We start from the raw sequence: 20,872 nt of genomic DNA, 5'->3' as shown, positions 1-20,872 counted from the left end.
ACCACCTAAAGAGTGCATAAACCGGGACTGAGAGACCTGGGAGGGAAAAAGTAGGTTCCCCCTTCTTGAGTCACTACTCCCGCAGGAGGGCATGAAAACTAGGATGGGGGCTGGGGTGGCTAGACAGAGAGGCACTCAACAACATCCGTGAGGGCTGGATGGTTGAGTTGGTTAGATGGAACTAAGCTTTAATACCCATTGACAAGCACAAGAGCCAAATGGGATGGGGGACAAACTGGTCTACTGCTACACATACAGGCAAACCAGGGTAGGGGGTGGGCCTGATGGAGGTTATTGTGGGTCGCCCCGACTAGGCTGCAGCTCCCACTGGTTAATGTAAGGGCCGAGTATGTGCTGGGCAGAACCAGACTGGACTGCAACACCCATTGGTTCCAGTGCAACTCGAGACTGAAAACAGAACCAACCCAGCAATTGAAACCACCAGCTGATCGGGGTGATGGACTGTGCCGGGCCCTGTGCTTGCTAGAACATAAAAGAATCTGGTCTGGAAATACCTCAAAGTTTCTTTGGAGATCTCCCCAATCGAACTGCTGGACTCAGAACTCTAACCAAGAAAAGACAGAAGACAGAACAGATCAATCATTCATCTCAGCTATATGTTGGCAGCAAAAAATGGGGCAAACGGAGACTTTATGATGGAACATATCAATCAGTGGACGACTTCATCGAGCGAAACTGGCAGCGATTCATAACTGGAGAACTATTAAAACCACTTGAGCAAATATCTCAGAGCATACCCCACATCCGGGACTTGGGGTGGGTGGGAAACCAGGTGGGGCTTCTCCCTCAATATCCCCCTTTACCTCAGATACATGATGGAAACAATATGGACATAATAGTATTACCCACTTCCCTATACCCCCTGAAACTTTTTTTTTAACCGTAATTAACTATGTAAAGATTGTCAACAATACAATAAAATAAATTAAAAAAAATAACCATGTGAAATAACCATGTGAAACAAATGGTTACTTTATTACATGGATTTAATATTTATCATATAAAACCGGCTTATCCCGCATCTTAAGCCAGTTAAGTTAACCCATCTTACATTCACTACATAAAACACAGCTTTTAGTAATTTCATTTATCTATTGAAACTGCAAACTCATGAGGAAATTCACATTTTTATTTTGTTCAATTTGTATTGGGTCTACTTTTTTTTTCCCCTATAATATAATTATGTTCTTAGTTCTTCAGTGTTATCCAGATAAAGAAGTAGTGGCCAGAAAGTTCTAAACATTTCAAAAGATTTCATGAATTGGCAATTACTTTAAACTTTCAGTAGTGAATTTTTCAAAATAGCCTTGCCATTTGTTTAGCTATAAATAGGAACCTGGAATATACAGCAGTCAAGAGACTGATTCATCTGGACCAATGAATGAGTGACAATAAGATTCGCTTTGTACTCCAAAGAACTGGGTGCTGGAGATGGCTCTGGGGTTCATTGGATTTAAGCCACTGTCTGGGATACTGACATCTACTATAAGACTGACTGGGTCAGGTCCTGACTGCTTGCTTCAAGTCCAGCTCCCTAATAATGCACCTGTGAAGGCAACAGACCCAAGTACTTGGATCGCTGCCACCACCACACCCCCCCAATCAGGCCAGAATTCCTGGATGGCCTGCTAGGCACTGAACAATACAGTGCATAGTAACTTCCCACATGCACAAAAGGTGAACATGGTTTCATTCTCATGGAACTCACAATCTTAGTGGAGAAGGGAGACACTGAACAGCTAAATAATTGTTACAATCTTCAAAGGTACTAAAATGTTAAGAAGAAATTCTTTGCTTTACGTGAAGGAAGCTATGGTAGCATAACATTTTTAGTGCTCTTTGTCCCCTTGTCCACTCTGCCCAGGGGAAGTAAAATGACTTACCCACAGCTAGAAATTTGGAAGGAGCTACTGTTTCTCAGCCCAGCTTACCTTTTCCCTACATCTAACCTGTTGGTCGATAATTTCATTCCATTCTGTTCTGTACCAACAGGCCTTAACTCTGCTGCCTGCCCCAGGATACTGATAACTGAGACAGGGTACATCTGTCTAACTCTGGAGTTCAGGGATAAGAACTTTATTAGACTGACCATATTCCCCAACATCAGTTTCCTCAGTAAGTATGTTTGTTGAGACAAACATCAATTTGTCCATTCTTCATCTCAATTATGTTTACAACTCATACAGGAGGGGCATGATTTATGGGGCTTGTTCATAACAAAGACACACAGTCCTATCTTATCACCAGTAAATAGATCTGTGTTCATTTTACTGTAAAGATTTAGCAAGTGCTTTGCATCAGATAATGAGTAGAAGCATCAAACACACCATACCTTATCCCCATTACTTCCAGATCCTATATCCTTTCCAATGAGGCTTCATTTTAGTGTTAGTTTTGGAGTTTTTGATTTTTGATTTTGGAAATACCTAAAAGAAAATGACTGAATTATGTTCCCAGGTTCATCAAAACCACACCCCTACGGGCCAGCACCATGGTGTGGTGGGCTAAGCTTACTACCTGCATCCCATTTCAGCAACAGTTTAAGTCCCCACTGCTCCACTTGTGACCCGAATCCCTGCTTAATGGCCTGGCAAAGCAGTGAAGGGTGGCTCAAGTCCATGGCAGTCATTGAAAAGGCTCCTGGCTCTGGGTGTGCTCAGCACTGGCGGTCTTAGCCATTTGGGAAGTAAACCAATAAATGGAAGCTTTCTGTCTCTCTAGCTCTTTCAAATAAAAATAAATAAATCTTAAAAAAAAAAAAGGGAAAAAATCTCAAACAAAAAAAACTTTTGTGATTGAGGGCACTTCTAAAAGTTTGGGAAAAATAGGAGTTCATTTTGATAAATTTTCTCGTTAGTTTTCATTTTTTATATATATATGTGTGTGTGTATACACATATATAATTTTTTAAGATTTAGTTATTTTGGGCCCGGCGCCGTGGCTTAGCGGCTCAAGTCCTCACCTTGAACACACTGGAATCCCATATGGGTGCCGGTTCTAATCCCGGCAGCTCCACTTCCCATCCAGCTCCCTGCTTGTGGCCTGGGAAAGCAGTCGAGGACGGCCCAAGATTTGGGACCCTGCAGCCACGTAGGAGACCCGGAAGAGGTTGGAGGTTCCTGGTTCCCGGCTCCGGATCGGCGCATCACCAGCCATTGCGGCTCACTTGGGGAATGAATCATCAGATGGAAGATCTTCCTCTCTATCTCTCCTTCTCTCTGTATATCTGACTTTGTAATAAAAATAAATAAATCTTTAAAAAAAATTTAGTTATTTTATTGGAAAAGCAAGATCAGATTTACATAAAGAAAAAACAGAAAGGAACATATTCCACCTGCTAGTTCACTCCACAAGTGACCACATTGGCCAGAGTTGAGCTGATCCAAACGCTGGACCTTCTGATTCTCTCATGTGGGTGCAGGGTCCCAAGCTTTGGGCCTTCCTTGACTGCTTTCCCAGGCCACAAGCAGGGAGCTGGATGGAAAGTGGAGCAGCCAGTACACAAACTGGCACCCATATGCGATCTTGATGGGTACAAGATGAGGATTTAGCCATTGAACCATTGTACTGGGCCTTCAGGATATATATTTTCCATGGACTTTCTGAATCACCATCTTTCTCCAGCTTGTTAAATGCCTGTGGAAGAGCTGGTATGAGAAATATTCTATTGACCTCAAAACTTCTTAGTTATTACATTTGATTATAATACTGTGGGAGTGTTTCATTTATACTGAGTTTAAGAGAATACTAATTCGGGCATTTAACTACTGTCACCTGTAGCTCTACAGCAGCTCCTAACATTCCATTCACACTGCTTTGGTTAGTGGATAGACTAAGAGTCGATAAAAGCCTTCAGAGTAATTTGAACAGTTCAAAGGTTATAATGCTTGATTTGTCAGACTTCAGTTCTATGATTATATTTAAATAATGCTTTTTAAATACAGATCAAGAAAAGCAGTAGGAAAGGCTATGGGCACCCTCTAAAACGACTGTCAATTTGGAAAATGAGAGCTACTATGGAATATGACAACAAACATGCTTAATAAAATTCATCTATTTGGGCCTATTATGGTAGCCTAGTAGCTAAAGTCCTCTCCTTACACACACCAGGATCCCCTATGGGTGCCTGTTCTAATCCCAGCAGCCCTGTTTCCCATCCAGCTCCCTGCTTGGGGCCTGGGAAAGCAGTTGAGGATGGCCCAAAGCCTTGGGACCCTGCATCTGTGTGGGAGACCCGGAAGAGGTTCCAGGTTCCCGGCTTTGGATCGGCCGTTGCAGTCACTTGGGGAGTGAATCATCAGATGGAAGATCTTCCTCTCTGTATATCTGACTTTGTAATAAAAAATAAATAAATCTTAAAAAAATATATACCAGCTTAATATCAATGTTGTAAGGATTAAAAGACTTGCTTGGCACAGATCTCTCCCAAAGTGAAGTGCCCATTAAATACTGACAACTATTACTATAGTCGGAAAGCTTTTTGGCAATCACAGAGAAATTAGCAAGTGAAAATAAACTCATTAAATTTTTTTTTACCATGTGCTTACAAACCCTTCATCAAACTAAACCAGTTTCAGCAATCAAATGCACTCTCCGCAGGGCCGACTGGTCCTGATGATACTGAGCCAGACGGCCTTTGGCATCCAGGCAAGGTCCAGAAGATGTACACGCTGATGTGAAGTAGCAGTAAAGCCCAAAGCTAGCGACCAGATCATTAGTGGGAGGCAGGATCTAAACAACTGTTCCAAGATAGTCACAGATCTTTGCTAGTTCACAGAGGGAAGAGGGGAAGAAAAATGAAGGCAATCAAGTCAAAACTGAAGTGTAATTCTTGATCAAACACACTTAAGAGTCAAAAGATGAAGAGAAAAATAAACCCATGTGTTCCTTATTCTGCCTCTGCGTTTCTTTTTCTTTATAGGGATTGCAAAGGTAGAATTCTGGAGCAGATTACTTACATAAGTTTTTCTAGGAAGCACACATTTTCCTGTTTGTGCAGGAGCAGATTTCATTTTATGTAAAATTTTCATGTGTAAAATATTTGGCTGTATTCTACTGTGCTTTTCTATAACTTAAAAATCTTCTGTTGCATTGTCTCCCAAGTCTAGATGCTCTTTTAAAAGTCAAGTCATGGGGCTGGTGCAGAGGTGTAGTAAGCTAATCCTCCACCTGCCACACCAGCATCCAGTATGGGGTCAGTTTCTGTCCTGGCTGCTTTATTTCCCTGCTAGCTCCCTATTTATGGCCTGGGAAAGCAGCAAAGGATGGCCCAAGTCCTTAGGACTTTGCACCCACATGAAAAACCAGGAAGAGGCTCCTAGATCCTGGCTTTTTGTTTGTTTTTTAAGATTTATTTTATTTTATTGGAAAATCAGATATACAGGGAGAAGGACAGACAGAGAAGAAGATGTTCCATTCGTTGATTCACTCCCCAAGCAGCTGCAATGGCCGGAGCTGAGTCAATCCGAAGCCAGGAGCCCAAATTCTCTTCCAGGTCTCCCATGCAGATGCAGGGTCCCAAGGCTTTAGGCCGTCCTCAACTGCTTTCCCAGGCCACAAGCAGGGAGCTGGATGGGAAACAGGGCTGCTGGGATTAGAACAGGCACCCATATGGGATCCTGGTGCATGCAAGGTGGGGACTTTAGCCACTAGGCTACCATAATGGGCCTGGATCCTGGCTTTAGATCAGCTCAGCTCAGGCCATTGCAGCTGCTTGGGGAATGAACCCATGGAAGGAAAATTTTTCTGTCTCTTTCCCTCTATAAATGTCTTTCCAATAAAAATAAATAAATATTGAATTTACAATAGCATTTTTAGTATATAGATTTCTTAGGATCAGCAAATTGCACCATTTTAAAATTAGTTCTTTATAAATTTCTTGACATGCCCATAAAAATACTTTGGGAGAGGATATATAACTTAAGTCTAATTTTTTAAATTCCTGTGACATTTTCAGAATTGGCATAATAGCATATCTGAGTCTGAGAAGAGCTTATGTAGAATAACAATTTTCAAAAGAAAAACGAGCTTAAAGATTTCACTCACAGTACCTTCTCATAAACATTCCCCCAGAAGACACCTTTTTTTTCACTCGCCTTTTCTCTTTGCTTGACTCACAGGAGTCATCGTCCTGTAAACAAAGGAAAAAATTCAAAGTTTTTAATGCTAGCACACATTTTCATCTTTTGGCATTGCCTTTGTCAGGGGAAGGATGCCATTGTTTTCAGGCTCACAGATTTTTTTGTAGGGTTTTATGTAAATGAGTTCTCAAATCTGAACTACCAGAGCTTTGTACCATGCTAATCACTAATCGGCAGCACCCTGAGAAATCATGCAGTTTTGTTTTATACCTAAGACCTAACTTGTACCGCACATTATACAATAACCTATTTACAGGTATCCCTAAAAGACAAAACCTTGCTATTTCTGCTTCTATCTTAGCATAAGTTTGACAATGTATGACTAATTTAATTGCAAAAAAGTGTTAGTTAGTATCTTTGGGATGCCGTACAAGCCCCACGGTGCTAGGAATCGCAGTTCTTGGCCTCTCTATTCCCTTCCTGTGTGTCCATGCATCCCTTTGTTGTATCATTTCCTACTTTGTCTTTCCCCAACAATACACACTACAGTTTCTGAGTACTTCTAACCTTTCTTGGTATTCTCATATCCTAGAACAGAAGACCACCAATGCTGTCTGTCTACAGGAAGGAGCAGAAAGGACTAGAAGCACAGTAGATGTTCTCTAGATGTTAACTTCCTTTGAATATTTCTTTCAAAAATGCTTTGGGGGATGAGTGTTGAGGTGACTCAACAAAACATCTTGGTTCATCTCCCAGCTCTGCGTTCTGACTCCAGCTTCTTGCTAGTGTGGACCCTATGGGAAGTAGTGAGAGTTCAGACTGCGGTTCCTGCCACCCACATGGGGTACCTGGACTTGGCTTTGCTCTGAACCCCTGGACAATGCAGACATTTGAAGAGGGAACTAGTGGATGCCTTCTCATTAACTCTGCCTCTCAAATAAACAAAAAATGTAAACCAGAAAATGGTCTATATCTAGTTAGGTGGGACAAATCTGAATACTCAAGAGAACAAAGCACATACCCTTGGGGAAAGCCCACGCTGAAATTAGTTCCCTAAAGTGTACCTGCCCATACTTTATAAAAAAAACTCAGTTAATTTAACTTAAATGCCAGTGGTGTATACACTGTTATCTATTACCACCTAGAGATACAGAACCATGCATCTGTCCCTCCCCTCAGCTGCAAATTTGCTATCAAGTATTTTTTACAGGAAAAATTTCAAAGTAAATTTCCATACATGTATCGTAAGAAAGCACGGGTAAGAGTTTATAAAGGCAGTAATAAGTGGTATTAAAGCATGAAGCTAGGTAGATTGAAATCATGGCTACACATCTAATAAGCCTATGTAACTTTACGAATTACTATATCTAATAGACGTCATTTCTTCATTAGTAGAATAAGGATGGCATTTGCTGAAAATGCTCACATTAATCCCAGCTCACAGTAAGTACTCAGGACCTGTGGAGGACCAACCACGATATTTCTGAAGTGAAGTTAGATGATACCATGAAATATCTTTGGTGCTTCAATAAAACAAGCAGCCAAGCTCTAATGCAAATGATATGACCTCAAAGCATTATAAAGGGTGGGAAGAGAGATCCTGTGTGTCTTGAGAGACCAGGAATCAGCAAGGATTCCAAGAAGCAGTGCTGACAGCTTTCAAGGTATACAGTCAGAATGAACAGAGGCTTGGTGGTGGGCAAATGTGGAGTAAGAAAAGAGAGGCCACATGTAAGAGAAAATACATTAAAAATAAGGCTAGTGAAGTAGGTCAAGACGGAATGTCAAACTCAAAAATCAGTATTTAATCCTTATAAGTTAAGATTTTCAGTCCAAAACAGGACAAAAATCAAGCTGGCTGCTGTGGTTTAAATAGGGAAGGACTAGATACAGACATTCTTTTGTATTAGTTAAGAAATCAGGTCTGAGATCACCTCAGATGAGGTTTCTTTGGGGATCCCCCCCAACTGAATTGCTGGACTCAGAACTCCAGCCATAGAGAAAATTGCAGATTCCATGGTCTGATCGTGGAATGCATGTGTCAGAGCTGGGCCTCCTCACTGGCTTAGAGCAGTGGACAACACATCCAGTTGCACATGGAGGATATGGCAGTCCATTGGAACCCGCAGAGGACACCTGGTGCCATAACAGAGGAAGCTGATCAACTACCCCAGCCAACTGTTGGCAGTAAACAACTAAAATGGAGATTCTAAAGTAGACTATGTCAACCAATGAATTCTGGAGAGATTTCATCATGCTTGAATGGCGAGATTGGCAGCAATTTGGAACTGTTGAACTATCAAAACCTCTTGAGCAGTGCCCTCAGAGCATGCCACACATCGGGGACTCTGTGATGGTTGGGAGGCTGGGTGTGGCTTCCCCTTATCTCCCCTGTTCCCCCAGATACAGGAAGGAAAAAAAGAGAATTTGGGAATAATGGTCACACCCAACTTCCTGTAGCCCTTGACCCTAATCACCCTAACCAGCTATGGAAAAATCATCAAAAATAAAATTTTAGGAAAAAAAGAAAAGATGGTTACTTTATATAAAATAAAAAGCTAGGAAGTTTTTATCGTAAATAGTTGATAAGAATCTATATCAAAAATAATTCATCCATGATAGGAAAAGACTTCCCTATGGAAGTAAAATATAAAATGAACTTAAATCCCTACACTGTGTCACAATAAGCTGTCCATGCGGTCACATCATGGTCATCTTCACAGAAAAGACGCCGCCAAAGTTCCCAATGTGTTGTCTGATTCCTTCTCTCTAAAACTAGACGGCTTAAAACACTTTCCAGGCACCACTTGGAATTTCTGGTAGTCACTTTCAGTGTTTTCTACACACCACCTGTTTTTCTTTACTACATCCTGAGTTTTAAATTAATAATTCCTGTTTTGAAAAGAGTGGAGGCTATGTATTCAGAAGATTATAAACTGAACACTGAATCTAGCATTATAAACCATAAATTCAGACAAGTCACACTTAACCTCTGAGTCCATTTCCTTATATGTCGAGAGCAGGTCCACTGATACGCAGTAAGATAACATGTCAAACAACTTTGCACAGGTGAACTATTAGATATAGTTTTCATTAATCAGCAAACTGGCAACAGGATGCTGTAATAACTTCAATGCTGGTTCTTCTTCTTCTTATGGCTTTTTGGGAGGATCTGAAGCTGTCTAAAATAGATTCCATTTAAAGTACTTTATTTTGGCTACAAAATAATTATTAGAATATTAGAACATACATAGCCTCCAGCTGACCCAGAATTCTTATTGATTATTCTGTTTATTTAAAAAAAAAATCAGGCTCAGTGCGATAGCCTAGTGGCTGAAGTCCTTGCCTTATAAGCACTGGGATCCCATATGGGCGCCAGTTCATGCTCCCTGCTTGTGGCCTGGGAAAGCAGAAGACGGCCCAAAGTCTTGGGACTCTGCACCCACATGGGAGACCCAGAAAGGGGCTCTAGCTCTTGGCTGTGGCCTGGCTGCTCCAACTGTTACAGCTAGTTGGGGAGTGAACCAGTGAGTGAAAGATCCTTCTGTCTCCTCAGTAAATCTGACTTTCTAATAAAAATAAATATATCTTAAAAAAAAATTCTAGTGTGGGAAGTGGGCTACATCAGGTTAAGCTGCTGCTTGGAATGCCTACAACCCATATCTGAATACCTGGTTCAGGTCCTGGCTACTCCAGGCTTGCAGCCAGCCTCGCTGATGCCCTTGGGAGGCTGCAGATGACAGCCCAGGCACCTGGGTTACTGCCACCCTGTGTAAGACGCAGGTGGAGGTCCTGCTCTTGGCTACTATGAGCATTCAGGGAGTAGACTGAGAGATAGAAAATTCTCTCTAATTGTCCCTCTCTCTTTCTGCCTCTCAAATAAATAAATATTTGGAAAAAGTGGTTTTTTTCTTACATGGTACATAATGGTAACAATATTTGCTACACATCTAAGTCACAGATTGCTGTTGTAAGCTAAATATATATGGATGTATATGGATATATATATGAATGTGTGTGAATGACAATTTCTAAATGAAAAAAAAAAGTCATAGCCAGACTCACACCCAAACAACCCCATCCAAAGCTTGCACTCTTAGCTATTCTTATACTGTTTCTCAAGAAAATTAAATGTGTTAAGGAAGACACTAACCAAAGGCACGAAATCGGAGACCTGAATTTTTTCCAACATTTCCCTGAGTCTATCCACCTCTGCTCGATGCTCATCCAGCTGACATTCTAATTTTTCTCTGCGCAGTCGTTCATATTCCAACTGGGCCCGCAGCTCTGAGATGGTCCTGTCAAAAAGAAATTTGCTCTCACTTAGCCTCCAATGTCAACCTACAATTATTTTTAGTAATCATACAAAGCCCCCACACATTGTATTTAAGGCAAGTAAGATAAATCATTTAACAATTATGTGTTGAGCACTTATGTAGGCCAAAATCTCCCTAACTTAGTAATGCAGGAAGACAGACAGTAAAGAAAATAAATGGGGAAAGCATATACATGAGTGAGAGGCTTTAAGTCCCATCAGGGAAAAAATAAAGTGAAATGTTGTAGATGAGTCAGTTAACTCTTCATACACAGTGGCTAGGGAAGGCTATACAGAGAGCGTGGCTCTGAGCGAAGTCCTAAAGGAAATAAGATACCTGTGTAGACATTAGGGAAACAGCATTATAGGCAGAGTAAACAACAAAAACAAAAGCTCTAAAGCAGAATCACACCTGAAGAAACTAAAGAAAATCAAGGCCAATGTGGCTAGATTAGTAAAGAATTAAAGGAAGAATAGAGTAGCTCGACATGTAAAATCCAGGACTCTGGATGTGAGTCTGAGCAAAATGGGAAACCACTGAGAAGTATGAGCATAGAGGACATGATCTCACTTCAGTGCTAACATGACAGCTCTGCAGGCAAATGTTTGTCCTGCAGGTTAAGATGTTCATGTCCCACACTGGAGTCATGGAGTTCAATTCCCAACCCTAGCTGCTGACTACCCAGCTTCCTGCCAACACAGACCCAGGAAGGCTGTAGTGATGGCTCAAAAAAATTAAGTTTCTCACCCATGTGTAAGACCTAGATTGAGTTCTCAAGCTCCCCACCAGTGCAGGCATTAGGGAGTGAGCCACGAGATGGGAGCTCTCAGTCTCTCTAAAACTGTTGAGAACAGTCTACAGGATAAGTGATAAGAGCTAAAGGGCAGGGACAGGAAGCTGGGAGAGCTGCCAGGTCACAGGAGTTGCTGGGTGTTAAAAGGAACAGAAATCTCAAGGCATGCTAGGTCATGTATCGGGTCCCAAAAAGGGCAATTTGAGTAACACTTCTGATACAAAAGCAAATGGGATTAAGACTGAGGACAGGAGAGAAGAATATCAAGGCTAGAAGTAAAGTAAACAGGGGAGGATTATCCCCATAAGGAGGGAAAAGTCTTCAAAAGGCTTATGGAAAAACAGAATTAGAAGGTAGTGCAAATTTTCCAAAAATCTTTGAATCTCTACCATAAAACTATGTTTTGTTGTACAGTTTGATCTAAATAATGGATAACAAACAAAATCAAAAGGACATCCCTCAAACCAATACTCTGTACAGAGTAAACATCCTAAAATGCAGTTAATTCCAAAGTGGAGAATGAATACCACAGAATTTAGAAGAAAAAAGTTTTAAACTGCAGTGTTAGCTGATAAGAAACTAATCCAGCAAGAAGGCTAAAGCAATCTTTAGAATATATACTGAGAGAGCAGCTCATAGAATTGTGAGGATTGCATGAGATGATGTAGGTATGACACTTAACACACAGGAGGGCCTGGCCTACACAGCAATGCTCAGAGGTCAAACAAGCAGGATGGCGGTAGTAATCTGCTTTGGTGGAGAAGCAAAGGAAATCCAATATTAATGCTCATTGCTAGGAAGTAACTTTTCCACTGTGAAGTACTTTTCTAAACTTCAAGGTACCTAAGAACTCTTGGGGAGGTTCTTAGGTCAAGGTCAATATTAAAGAGTCAACATCTCAAATTACATTAAGAAGTATAGAGCCCAGCACTATAGCACAGAGTTTTGTAAAGCCTCCACCTGGGGTGCCTACATCCCATATGGACACCAGTTCATAAAAAATATACAAATCTTAAAAAATTATAGAGACAGTAGACAGCTGCTTAGTTAATATAATTTGTAAATCATAAAGAGGACCTCTAACAAAAAAAAAAGTCTGCCACAACTTTCTGTTGTCTAAAGTGTCATTAAGAGATAAGAAGATTTCACCCTAAGGGTTAATTTGTTACTTGAATTACTAAAACACCCATCCATAGAAGGATAACACATTAATTTTTATCAATGATTTAGATGTCACTAAGAATTCTCATAGCCGTCCTCTTTGTGAGCTAGGTCCAGAGAGGGGCTGAAGAAAAGGAAGTAGGGATACTTTAAATATATGAGTTAAATATACACAACCAAAGGAAAAGCAGAGAACAAAGCTGGGAATCCACCTGTGGTTCTCCTTATTCATCCACGGTGGGTTAAACTGGAAATCCGCCCTTGTCCACCCAGAAAGCAGACACAAGCAGGGAGACGATGAGACAAAAGAGGAACAAGGCATCCTCTAATCCAGCAGGCATTCACTACTTACAGGAATCCATTGTCCAGAGAGCCAGTCTGGGCTGCAGGAAGTAAAAGGTAGGCCAGGCAACTATTTACTCACTGCCTCTAGACACAAAGTACCCTCTGACAGGTACCATATGCAGTGAATACAGATCTGGGGTTCAGGATAAAACTGGATGTCCCAAACTGTTGGGGACATTTGCAGACTGTGTCATCTGTGAAAGCTGAAAGTAACAGTGGTCCCAAGAAAAAACAAAAGTCAACTCCATATGAAGGGTCAGTTTTGCAAAATGGACAGAGTTCTAGAGATTGACTGCACAACGTTATAAATGTACTTAACACAAATGACTTAAGACAGTAAAAACAGCTGAGATGGGGGCAATGCAGTGACTCAACTGGCTCATCTTCCCCCTGCAAGTGCCAGGATCACCTGTGGACACCCAGCTGGTCCACTTTCCATCCAGCTCCCTTCTTATGGTCTAGGAAATAAGTAGAGCATGGCCCAAAGCTGTGGGATTCTGCACCCATATGGGAGACGTGGAAAAGACTCCTGACTCCTGGTTTCAGACTGGCTCAGCTCCAGCTGTTGTGGCCACATTGAGAGTGAATCAGTGGATGGAAGATCTTTCTCTCTAATAAAAATAAATAAATCTTGAAAAAAAGAGAGAGATGGTAAAGTGTATGTTACAGGTATTTTACCACAATTTACAAAAAAAAGAAAAATTTAATGCCTTCTCCATCTGGGGGCTTAGAAGGAAACAGAATAGAATGTAATATCCTTTCACCGGATTATTAAACAAGCTTGCTGATCAACAAACCCTTACATGGTATTCAAAGATGTAACTAAATACAAAATTGTTAAAATTTTGAAGGACATTACTTTTCATATTCGATACGTTCTTTCTTCTGCTTTAAATCTTCTTCTGTTATCCCTCCCAACTGTTTATAGTTGCTGACAGCAATTTCCAGAAGGTGTCTCAATTCTACAATTTTCTTATACGCTCTCACTGAAAGACAGAGTTGAACAGTAATTCAGGGAAACAACAACTAATTTAGGGAAATAACAGCTCAATTGCCCATAGGCTACTGGTACTCCCAAGCATATTCTTTCTCTACAACCACAGTCTACACAGTTGGAGACAATGGGAGAGTGTCAGGGGCAGATACACAAAAGGATAAATATCAATAACCAGAGAGTAGAATGAGCAAGCAATGAAATATCTAAATTAAAGATTCCTTCCCTGTTGTTGGAGCATGTGTAACATCATTAAGACTGTAAATAATATAAAAAAGAATTTAATTTTCAAAAAGACCAATAATATTTTAGGACTAATAATATATTACAGATCACACAGCATAAAATTAGAAACACTGAAATATGCTTGACTAATTTAAAACAGCCAAAAACTGATCCTAACCAAAATACTGTGTCTACTCACATGTAATACAGATATAAGAAAATACTCTTGTGTATGAGCTATTCTCAACTATCCAAAGTACAACTTTTCCATTGTTAACAGGAGTGGTTTTCAACCTGCAGTCATTCTGTCTCCCAAGGAACATTTCTGTTCATCAACACAATAGCTGGGAGTCAGCTCCTAGTAGCCAGTGGGTAAAGGCCACTACTAAGTTCTACAATGAACAAAAGAACCCATCTCAACAGAAATATTCATCTGATTTAAAATATCAAGACAGGACCAGCTTAGTAAATCACACCCTCCTGTTCCTAACACCACTCTGACATTATATATCAGCAAATCAAAACTGCAGGTTCCATACTGTATATACCAGAAGCATCTGGAATGATTTTCTAAAAGGTATATGCCAAAGCCCTATCATACACTAACAAATTTAGGTATCTTTACTTAACACACCTTCTCAGACAATTCTGAAGGGCAGAAAAATTTGGGAACCACCATAACTACTAGCAAGAAAGGTAGTGGCAGGGTTTATGGCAACAAGAGGTGAAGTCACAGCCTGAGACACACATATTCCACACTGAAGTACTAGTTCAAGACCTGCCTCATTCATTCTGAATCCAGTTTCCTGCCAGTGCATCCTAGGAGGCAGCAATGATGGCTCAAGTGTCTGTTGCCTTACCACCTATATCAGAGACCTAGAGTTTCAGGATGCTGGCTTCAGTCTGGTCCAGCCCTGGTCCAACCAGGAGTGATGGAAGTGGATCCTGGGAAGGAAGTTCTCAATCTCTCTCACTCTCTCTCTGCCCCTTTCTCTGCATGTCTGTCTGTCTGTATTTTTCTCTTCTGCTTTATAAGTAGATTAAAAATAAACAAGATTTTAAAAATTGTTTTTAAAAAAGGAAGGTAGTGGGAAATAAGAAAAACTTCATGGGACCTGCATTGTGGCACAGCACACTAAGCCATGTGATACCAATATCCCATATGGACACCTGTTCAAATCCCATCTGCCCCACTTCTGGTCTATCTCCCTGCTAATGCACCTGGAAAGCAGCACAAGATGATCCAAGTCCTTGAACCACTGAATTTGCAAGGGACACCCAGATGGACTTCCTGGATCCTGGCCCATCCCCAGCCACTGTGGCCCTTTGGGGAGTGGACCAGCAAGTAGAAAACCTCTGTCTCTCTAACCCTGCTTTTCACATACATAAATAAATATTTTTTAAAACAGTGTTATCTTATAGAGTTTTAGATATCTAGCTTGTATATTAGTATTTAGTATTCAAGATGATGTGTTGTGAAATACTTGTTCCATAGGATCGTCACAGGTAAAAGCGAAGATTTAATGAGGATTAGCACCAGGAATAGATTTCAACTAAAAAGCAAGACATTTTTCAACAAAAACAGTAAGAACTACCACATATTTACAGAGTATCCATGACACGCAAGGCACCCTACCAAGTACCTCCTATATGTAAATCCTAGTAGGATCTCTGTCAAAAGAAAATGAAACTCCTGGACAAGAGTACCTGATCACTGAAGGTGACAGAGTGGAAGCTAGATGACATGTGACAGGAATGTTGAGCCAGGAAACCTCTCTGATGTCATAGCCCTGAACACAATTAACTAAAAAGTGCTCTGAATTGAGGCTCACACTTTCAGAAAGTTTGGAATAACAAGAAATCTTCTATAGCAGTCCTCTTTGCTCTGGCAAAGCCAAGCATCCCAAGAAAAGGCCAACTAGCTTAAATAAGACAGCTACAAATAGTACACAATTTCATACACAATATCACCTCATTGGCTGCAAACACTCCAGCTGGGCAACAGTGAACGTCATGGTATAGCAAGGATGCAGAGAGAACATATGTATCAAGTATATCGTCCTAGGAAACCACTCTAGTCATATTCTTAGCCTTTCCTAAAACATCTTGCTAAAACTTTTGATTCATGACAATGATCCCTTCAGTAGCATCTTTCATTTTTCAGGTAATTTAGAAGAAACTGAAATGCTAAAAAATCAATGACTTATTTTCTGCTGTTCGAAGTCCTTGCCCATTCTCAATACAACAATAAAAATCTAAGCACAAGCAAAATAAGAGATAAATTAGACTTCATCAAAATTTAAAATTTCTGACCGGCCAGACACCAATAAGAGAATTAAAAGAGAATGTATAGCATGAGAGAATATGTATCTGAAAAGAAACCTATATTCACATATACTTGCATAACGCAGAAATAAGCAAAATACACATACTCAGCTGAAAAACATGTAAAAGATCTCAACAGACTTTTCTCCAAGGAAGACATACTACTGGTTAATGAGCACACAGATCTTCAACATGACTGGTTATTAGGGAAACACCGATCAAAACTACAATAAGATATCACTTCCCATTCACCAAAATAGCTATACATGAATAAGACAACAATAAGAGGTGTAAGTAAAAATATGGGGAAATTTTAACTTATATGTTGCTGGTGGGAATATAAAATGATGCAGCCATTCTGGAAAACAATTTGCAGTCCCTCACAATGTTAAACAGAATTACCTGATGAGAAAGCAATTTCACTCCTAGGTGGTTACCGAAGAGAAATAAAAACATGTCCAGACAAAAATTTGTAAAAAATGGTTCAATAGCATTATTCCTAATAGTCAAAATGTGAGAACAATTCAAATAGCCATCAACTAATGAATGGAAATATAAAATGTAGTGTACCTATACAAGATTATTATGGATGAAAAGCACTTATCCATGCTAAAATGTACATGATCCTTAAAAACATTGTGTTAGGTGAGAGAAAAGGCAACATCCAGTCTGATTATGAATATCCAGTATATACAAATCTATAGAGGCACAAAGTAAATCAATGGTTTCTAAGAGATCAGATTGGGGTCAAAAGGAGTGGTCCTAACAGAGAGTGACTATGAATGGCAGTGGGGCATCTTGTCAAGGCGACAAAATGACATTAAATTCATGGTGGCAGAAATTTCACACATCCAGGAACATACTAAAAATGATTAAATTGTATACCTCAAATAGGTAGATTTGATTATATAAGAATTACATCTCAATTAGGTTGTTCAAGCTGCCTGGAACTACTGAAAGGATCACTAAGCCCTGAGTCTTATTATAGGTTAATATGGGTGGGCTGCTGGTTGGCAACTCCAGCTGTTGTCAACATCTTCAGGCTCTCCCCTGATTATACTCATAGAGAAGAGGCTCTCAGGCAATGGGGCTAGTCTGCTGCACATATACCAGAAACCAGAGCTGGGGGGTGTCCCTGGTAGGAGTTGTTGCGGGTCACCCCAATCAGGCTGCAGTTCCCACTGGTGTGTGCATAGGGCAGGTCTGTAGCATGCTGGGTTGGGCTTGGCCACAGTGCCCTTTGGTTTGCATGGGATATGGGACCGGGGATAGAACTGACCAGACAACCACAATTACCAGTGTGTGATCCTGTACTGGCTGACACAAGCAACAATCAGCTCTGGGGCCACCACAGGTCCCGTTTCTTAGGGGAAACTCCAACTGGACGACAGGTCTCAAAACTCTGGTCACAGACAGAATCACAGGATTTGTGATTTGACCTAGGAGTTACATGTATTGGGACTAGGGCGCCTCGATTACTGATGCCTATCAAGTGGCTGGCATGCCCAGGTACAAAAGAGGGGCATGATAGCCAACTCATTTAGGCCTGCAGAGGACACCGAGTGCCATGTAAGATAGAGAGCAAAACAAGTTGGACAATTCTCCTGGCCAAGTTTTGGCAGCAAGTATCTGGGTGAGTGGATGTATTATTGTAGACTCTGCCAGCCAATGGGCCTTGGAAGGATTTTCTCAAACTTGGAGCAGTGAAATCAACAGCATCTCAGAACCATCAAAATTCCTCAAGCAATACTCCTGGAACATTCTTCTCCATATCACGGTTTCTAAAATGACATCAAGTGGACATCCCCATCCTCAGGTACTGATATCGTTTAGCAGCTGGGAGCAGCCCCCTTTCCACTCACTTGTTCCCCTCCATGCCCCCAGATATAGGAGAAAAGGTAAGAAAAGGAAAACTGGAAACATTTGTCCCATCCTCCTTCCCCCATAACTTGACCCTACCCACCCTATTCAGTGGTCCCCATAGGCCTACAGTCTTGTCAACTACGTAAACAACATTAAAAATAAAAAAATTTTTAAAAGGGAAAATACAGATTTTATGCCCAATGAGATGGCAGGATCGGCTAATCTTGTACCTTGTAAGCACAAGGATCACATATGGGTACCAGTTCATGTCCAAGCTGCTCCATTTCCCAACCAGCTCTCTACGTTTGACCTGGGAAAGCAGTGGAGGATGGCCCAAAGCTTTGGAACCCTGCATCCATGAAGGAGACCTGCAAGAGGCTCCTGGCCCCCGGATTCAGATCGGCTCAGTTGGGATTGTTGTGGCCATTTGGGGAGTGAACCAGTAGATGGAGGATCTTTCTCACCATAAAGAAAAAAAAATCTGCTTTTCCAATTAGGAAAAAAAAAAAACCACAGCTTTGATACAATTAGTTCTTCTTGCCCCTATTTCCTACTGCAGCCACATTGATCATGTTCAATTCTATTTCCTGACTTTACATATATGGCCCTCTCTGCTTTTAATGCCCATCCAATCTCTTCTATATGGCCTAGTCTCAATCATTCAGTCTTTTCTGAAACATCACTCCTCAGAGATGCCTAATGGTTATCTTATCTTCAGCACCATTAGACTTTACTTTCTTTATTTAACTATTTTCTTATCAATTATTTGTCATCTTCATCCTCCCCTGAACTCTACCACTATCAAAATACAAGCTCCTTTGTATTAGCTACTGTTTCTCTAAGAACTAAAGCAATGCTGGAATACAGTAGTCACTCAATAAGTTGTTGCAATTATCTGTTGGAATAATTTGCCAACTAATCATGGAAATCCTTGACATGTCTCTTTCCCTGTCTCCTATGATCCATTTAAATATTTTTCCTTTATTTTTATAACTTTTCCCTTTTGAGGGAAAAACATCACATCCTACACTTCTCTAAGTGTTCAAGAAGCCCTAGGACAAACATTTTTATTAATTTCTGGGCCTAACAAATATCAAGTTATTTTTACTTTGTTGATAGTAATTGTCTTTAAAATACTTTTGAAATTGATCGTATCTAGTACACACATTTCTGAAAGGATGAATTGTTAACACAGCATACTTACTTCTTGCGTCTGTTTTATCCAACTCACTGAGACATAAACCATCTTTGGCATCAGTGCTTCCCTCAACACCATGTCTTATAAAGAACTGCGTATCACTGTCATCAAGTTCATTCCCGTCATCTATATCATATTTCTGTAGCCCTTCCAACAGTTTCACAGATGCCAAATGGGCAAACCTGCAGAAAAAGATAAACAATTAACCATAATCACAACCTTACTCAAAATTAAACTGTAGTTTGTACTTAACAAAGGTAACTACACACTACACATCAGGCTACCTACCCACCCACCAACAAAAAAACAGATCAGTGACACTTTAACACATATTCAACTACATGGGAAACTCAGTTACCAATTCCTAAGAATCATTCTCTAAATGTTATTGGCAAAAATCCAATAACAAAATGCTATTTAGTGTGCTTCTAGATAGTGCTGTTCAACTGCATAGAAAGTTCAGACTCACCCTGCTTGATTCTCTATATTTGCTGCCTTGTTTTGCCCTAATTTTGACTGTGAAAATCAATCCTTGTCCCAGTGTGAAGGCTAACAATGAATAGCTCTACCACCTTTAATCTTCATTAAAACTTAATGAAAAAACAATGACCTTGTCCCATCTATTTTTTAAATTTTCTTCACTCTTCCCCATATTTTTATGAAGTTTCTAGTAAAATGCTCCTGGTTTTGAAATTATTGCTGTGATTATATTTGATTTGCACATTTTCCCATATTTTTGCTAACTGGGATTTTATTTTTAATATTTATAGTATTTTTTAGAATTACTAAATACAAAAATCTCAAATCCTATCTTTCCATATACTCATATACTCATACTTACAGCTTTATTTTTTATCACACACTGCAAATCATTAAATATACTAATAAAAGTACACAGTAAGTTGTAAGTTTCAGAGAACTCCACATGATTGGGTTATAATTTAATGGCTATCATGTGCTGAGTGCTTGCTTTATATGAAATTCAAGGTTATTTCTATAATCCTACGGTCACATCTAGTATTTTGGTTCATGAGGAAAAAATGTGGACCAGATATTATGAATACTTCCAAATACATCCATTGTACTCAGACATTGCTACAACAGAATAAAACTAGATCAATAAATAACAGAGTTCAGAAATAAGCCCACAAATATATACAGATAACTGATTTTGACAGAAGCAGTTTACAACAAATAGTGCTAGAAAAATGAGATACCCATATGCAAAAACATTGAGGCATTCCTATGCCATATTCAACCACACTGAAAAATAGCTTACAATGGATCACAGATCATGACATAAAATCTAAAACTACAGAACTGCTAGGGAAGAAAGGCTGGGGAGCAATGGGAGGAAGATCATAAAATGGTAGGAGACTTTCAGCAGCAATGGATTTACTCACTATCTTGATTTTGGTGATAAATTACAGGCGTGTATGAATGACAGTATTTCTAAAAACTAAGTTTGTTTTCATATAAAAATGATTTTGAAATCCATTCCTAATATTTTCACACATGCATTTTCCTCTGGCTAGCACTGTGGTCCAGCAG

The 20,872-nt window shown here is 40.1% G+C and overlaps 1 protein-coding gene across 7 annotated transcripts in view; it reads right to left on the bottom strand.

Moving 5' to 3' along the window:
• Window positions 1–1,642: 1,642 nt before the first annotated feature.
• ANKRD42 (ankyrin repeat domain 42) overlaps window positions 1,643–20,872 on the bottom strand; it is a 57,331-nt gene continuing 38,101 nt past the window's right edge. For 2 of the 7 annotated variants that reach the window (XM_058663665.1, XM_058663669.1), the window contains exons 9-13: window positions 19,328–19,503; window positions 13,576–13,702; window positions 10,255–10,399; window positions 6,072–6,151; window positions 4,390–4,782 (exon numbers count right to left, since the gene is read on the bottom strand). In XM_058663665.1, coding sequence (XP_058519648.1) covers window positions 4,602–4,782; window positions 6,072–6,151; window positions 10,255–10,399; window positions 13,576–13,702; window positions 19,328–19,503 — 709 coding nt within the window. In that variant the 3' untranslated portion in view covers window positions 4,390–4,601. Of the gene's footprint in view, window positions 1,733–1,935; window positions 2,448–4,389; window positions 4,788–6,071; window positions 6,152–9,618; window positions 9,870–10,254; window positions 10,400–13,575; window positions 13,703–19,327; window positions 19,504–20,872 lie in introns of those variants that run through there. The other 5 variants (XR_009245340.1, XM_058663666.1, XM_012928338.2 and 2 more) reach the window with 5 other exon arrangements.

The sequence above is a fragment of the Ochotona princeps genome, chromosome 4 (genome assembly GCF_030435755.1).
Source record: "Ochotona princeps isolate mOchPri1 chromosome 4, mOchPri1.hap1, whole genome shotgun sequence".
NCBI lineage: Eukaryota > Metazoa > Chordata > Mammalia > Lagomorpha > Ochotonidae > Ochotona > Ochotona princeps.
The sequence above is the reverse complement of the archived record's forward strand: the minus strand, read 5'-3'. Positions and strand labels throughout refer to the sequence as shown.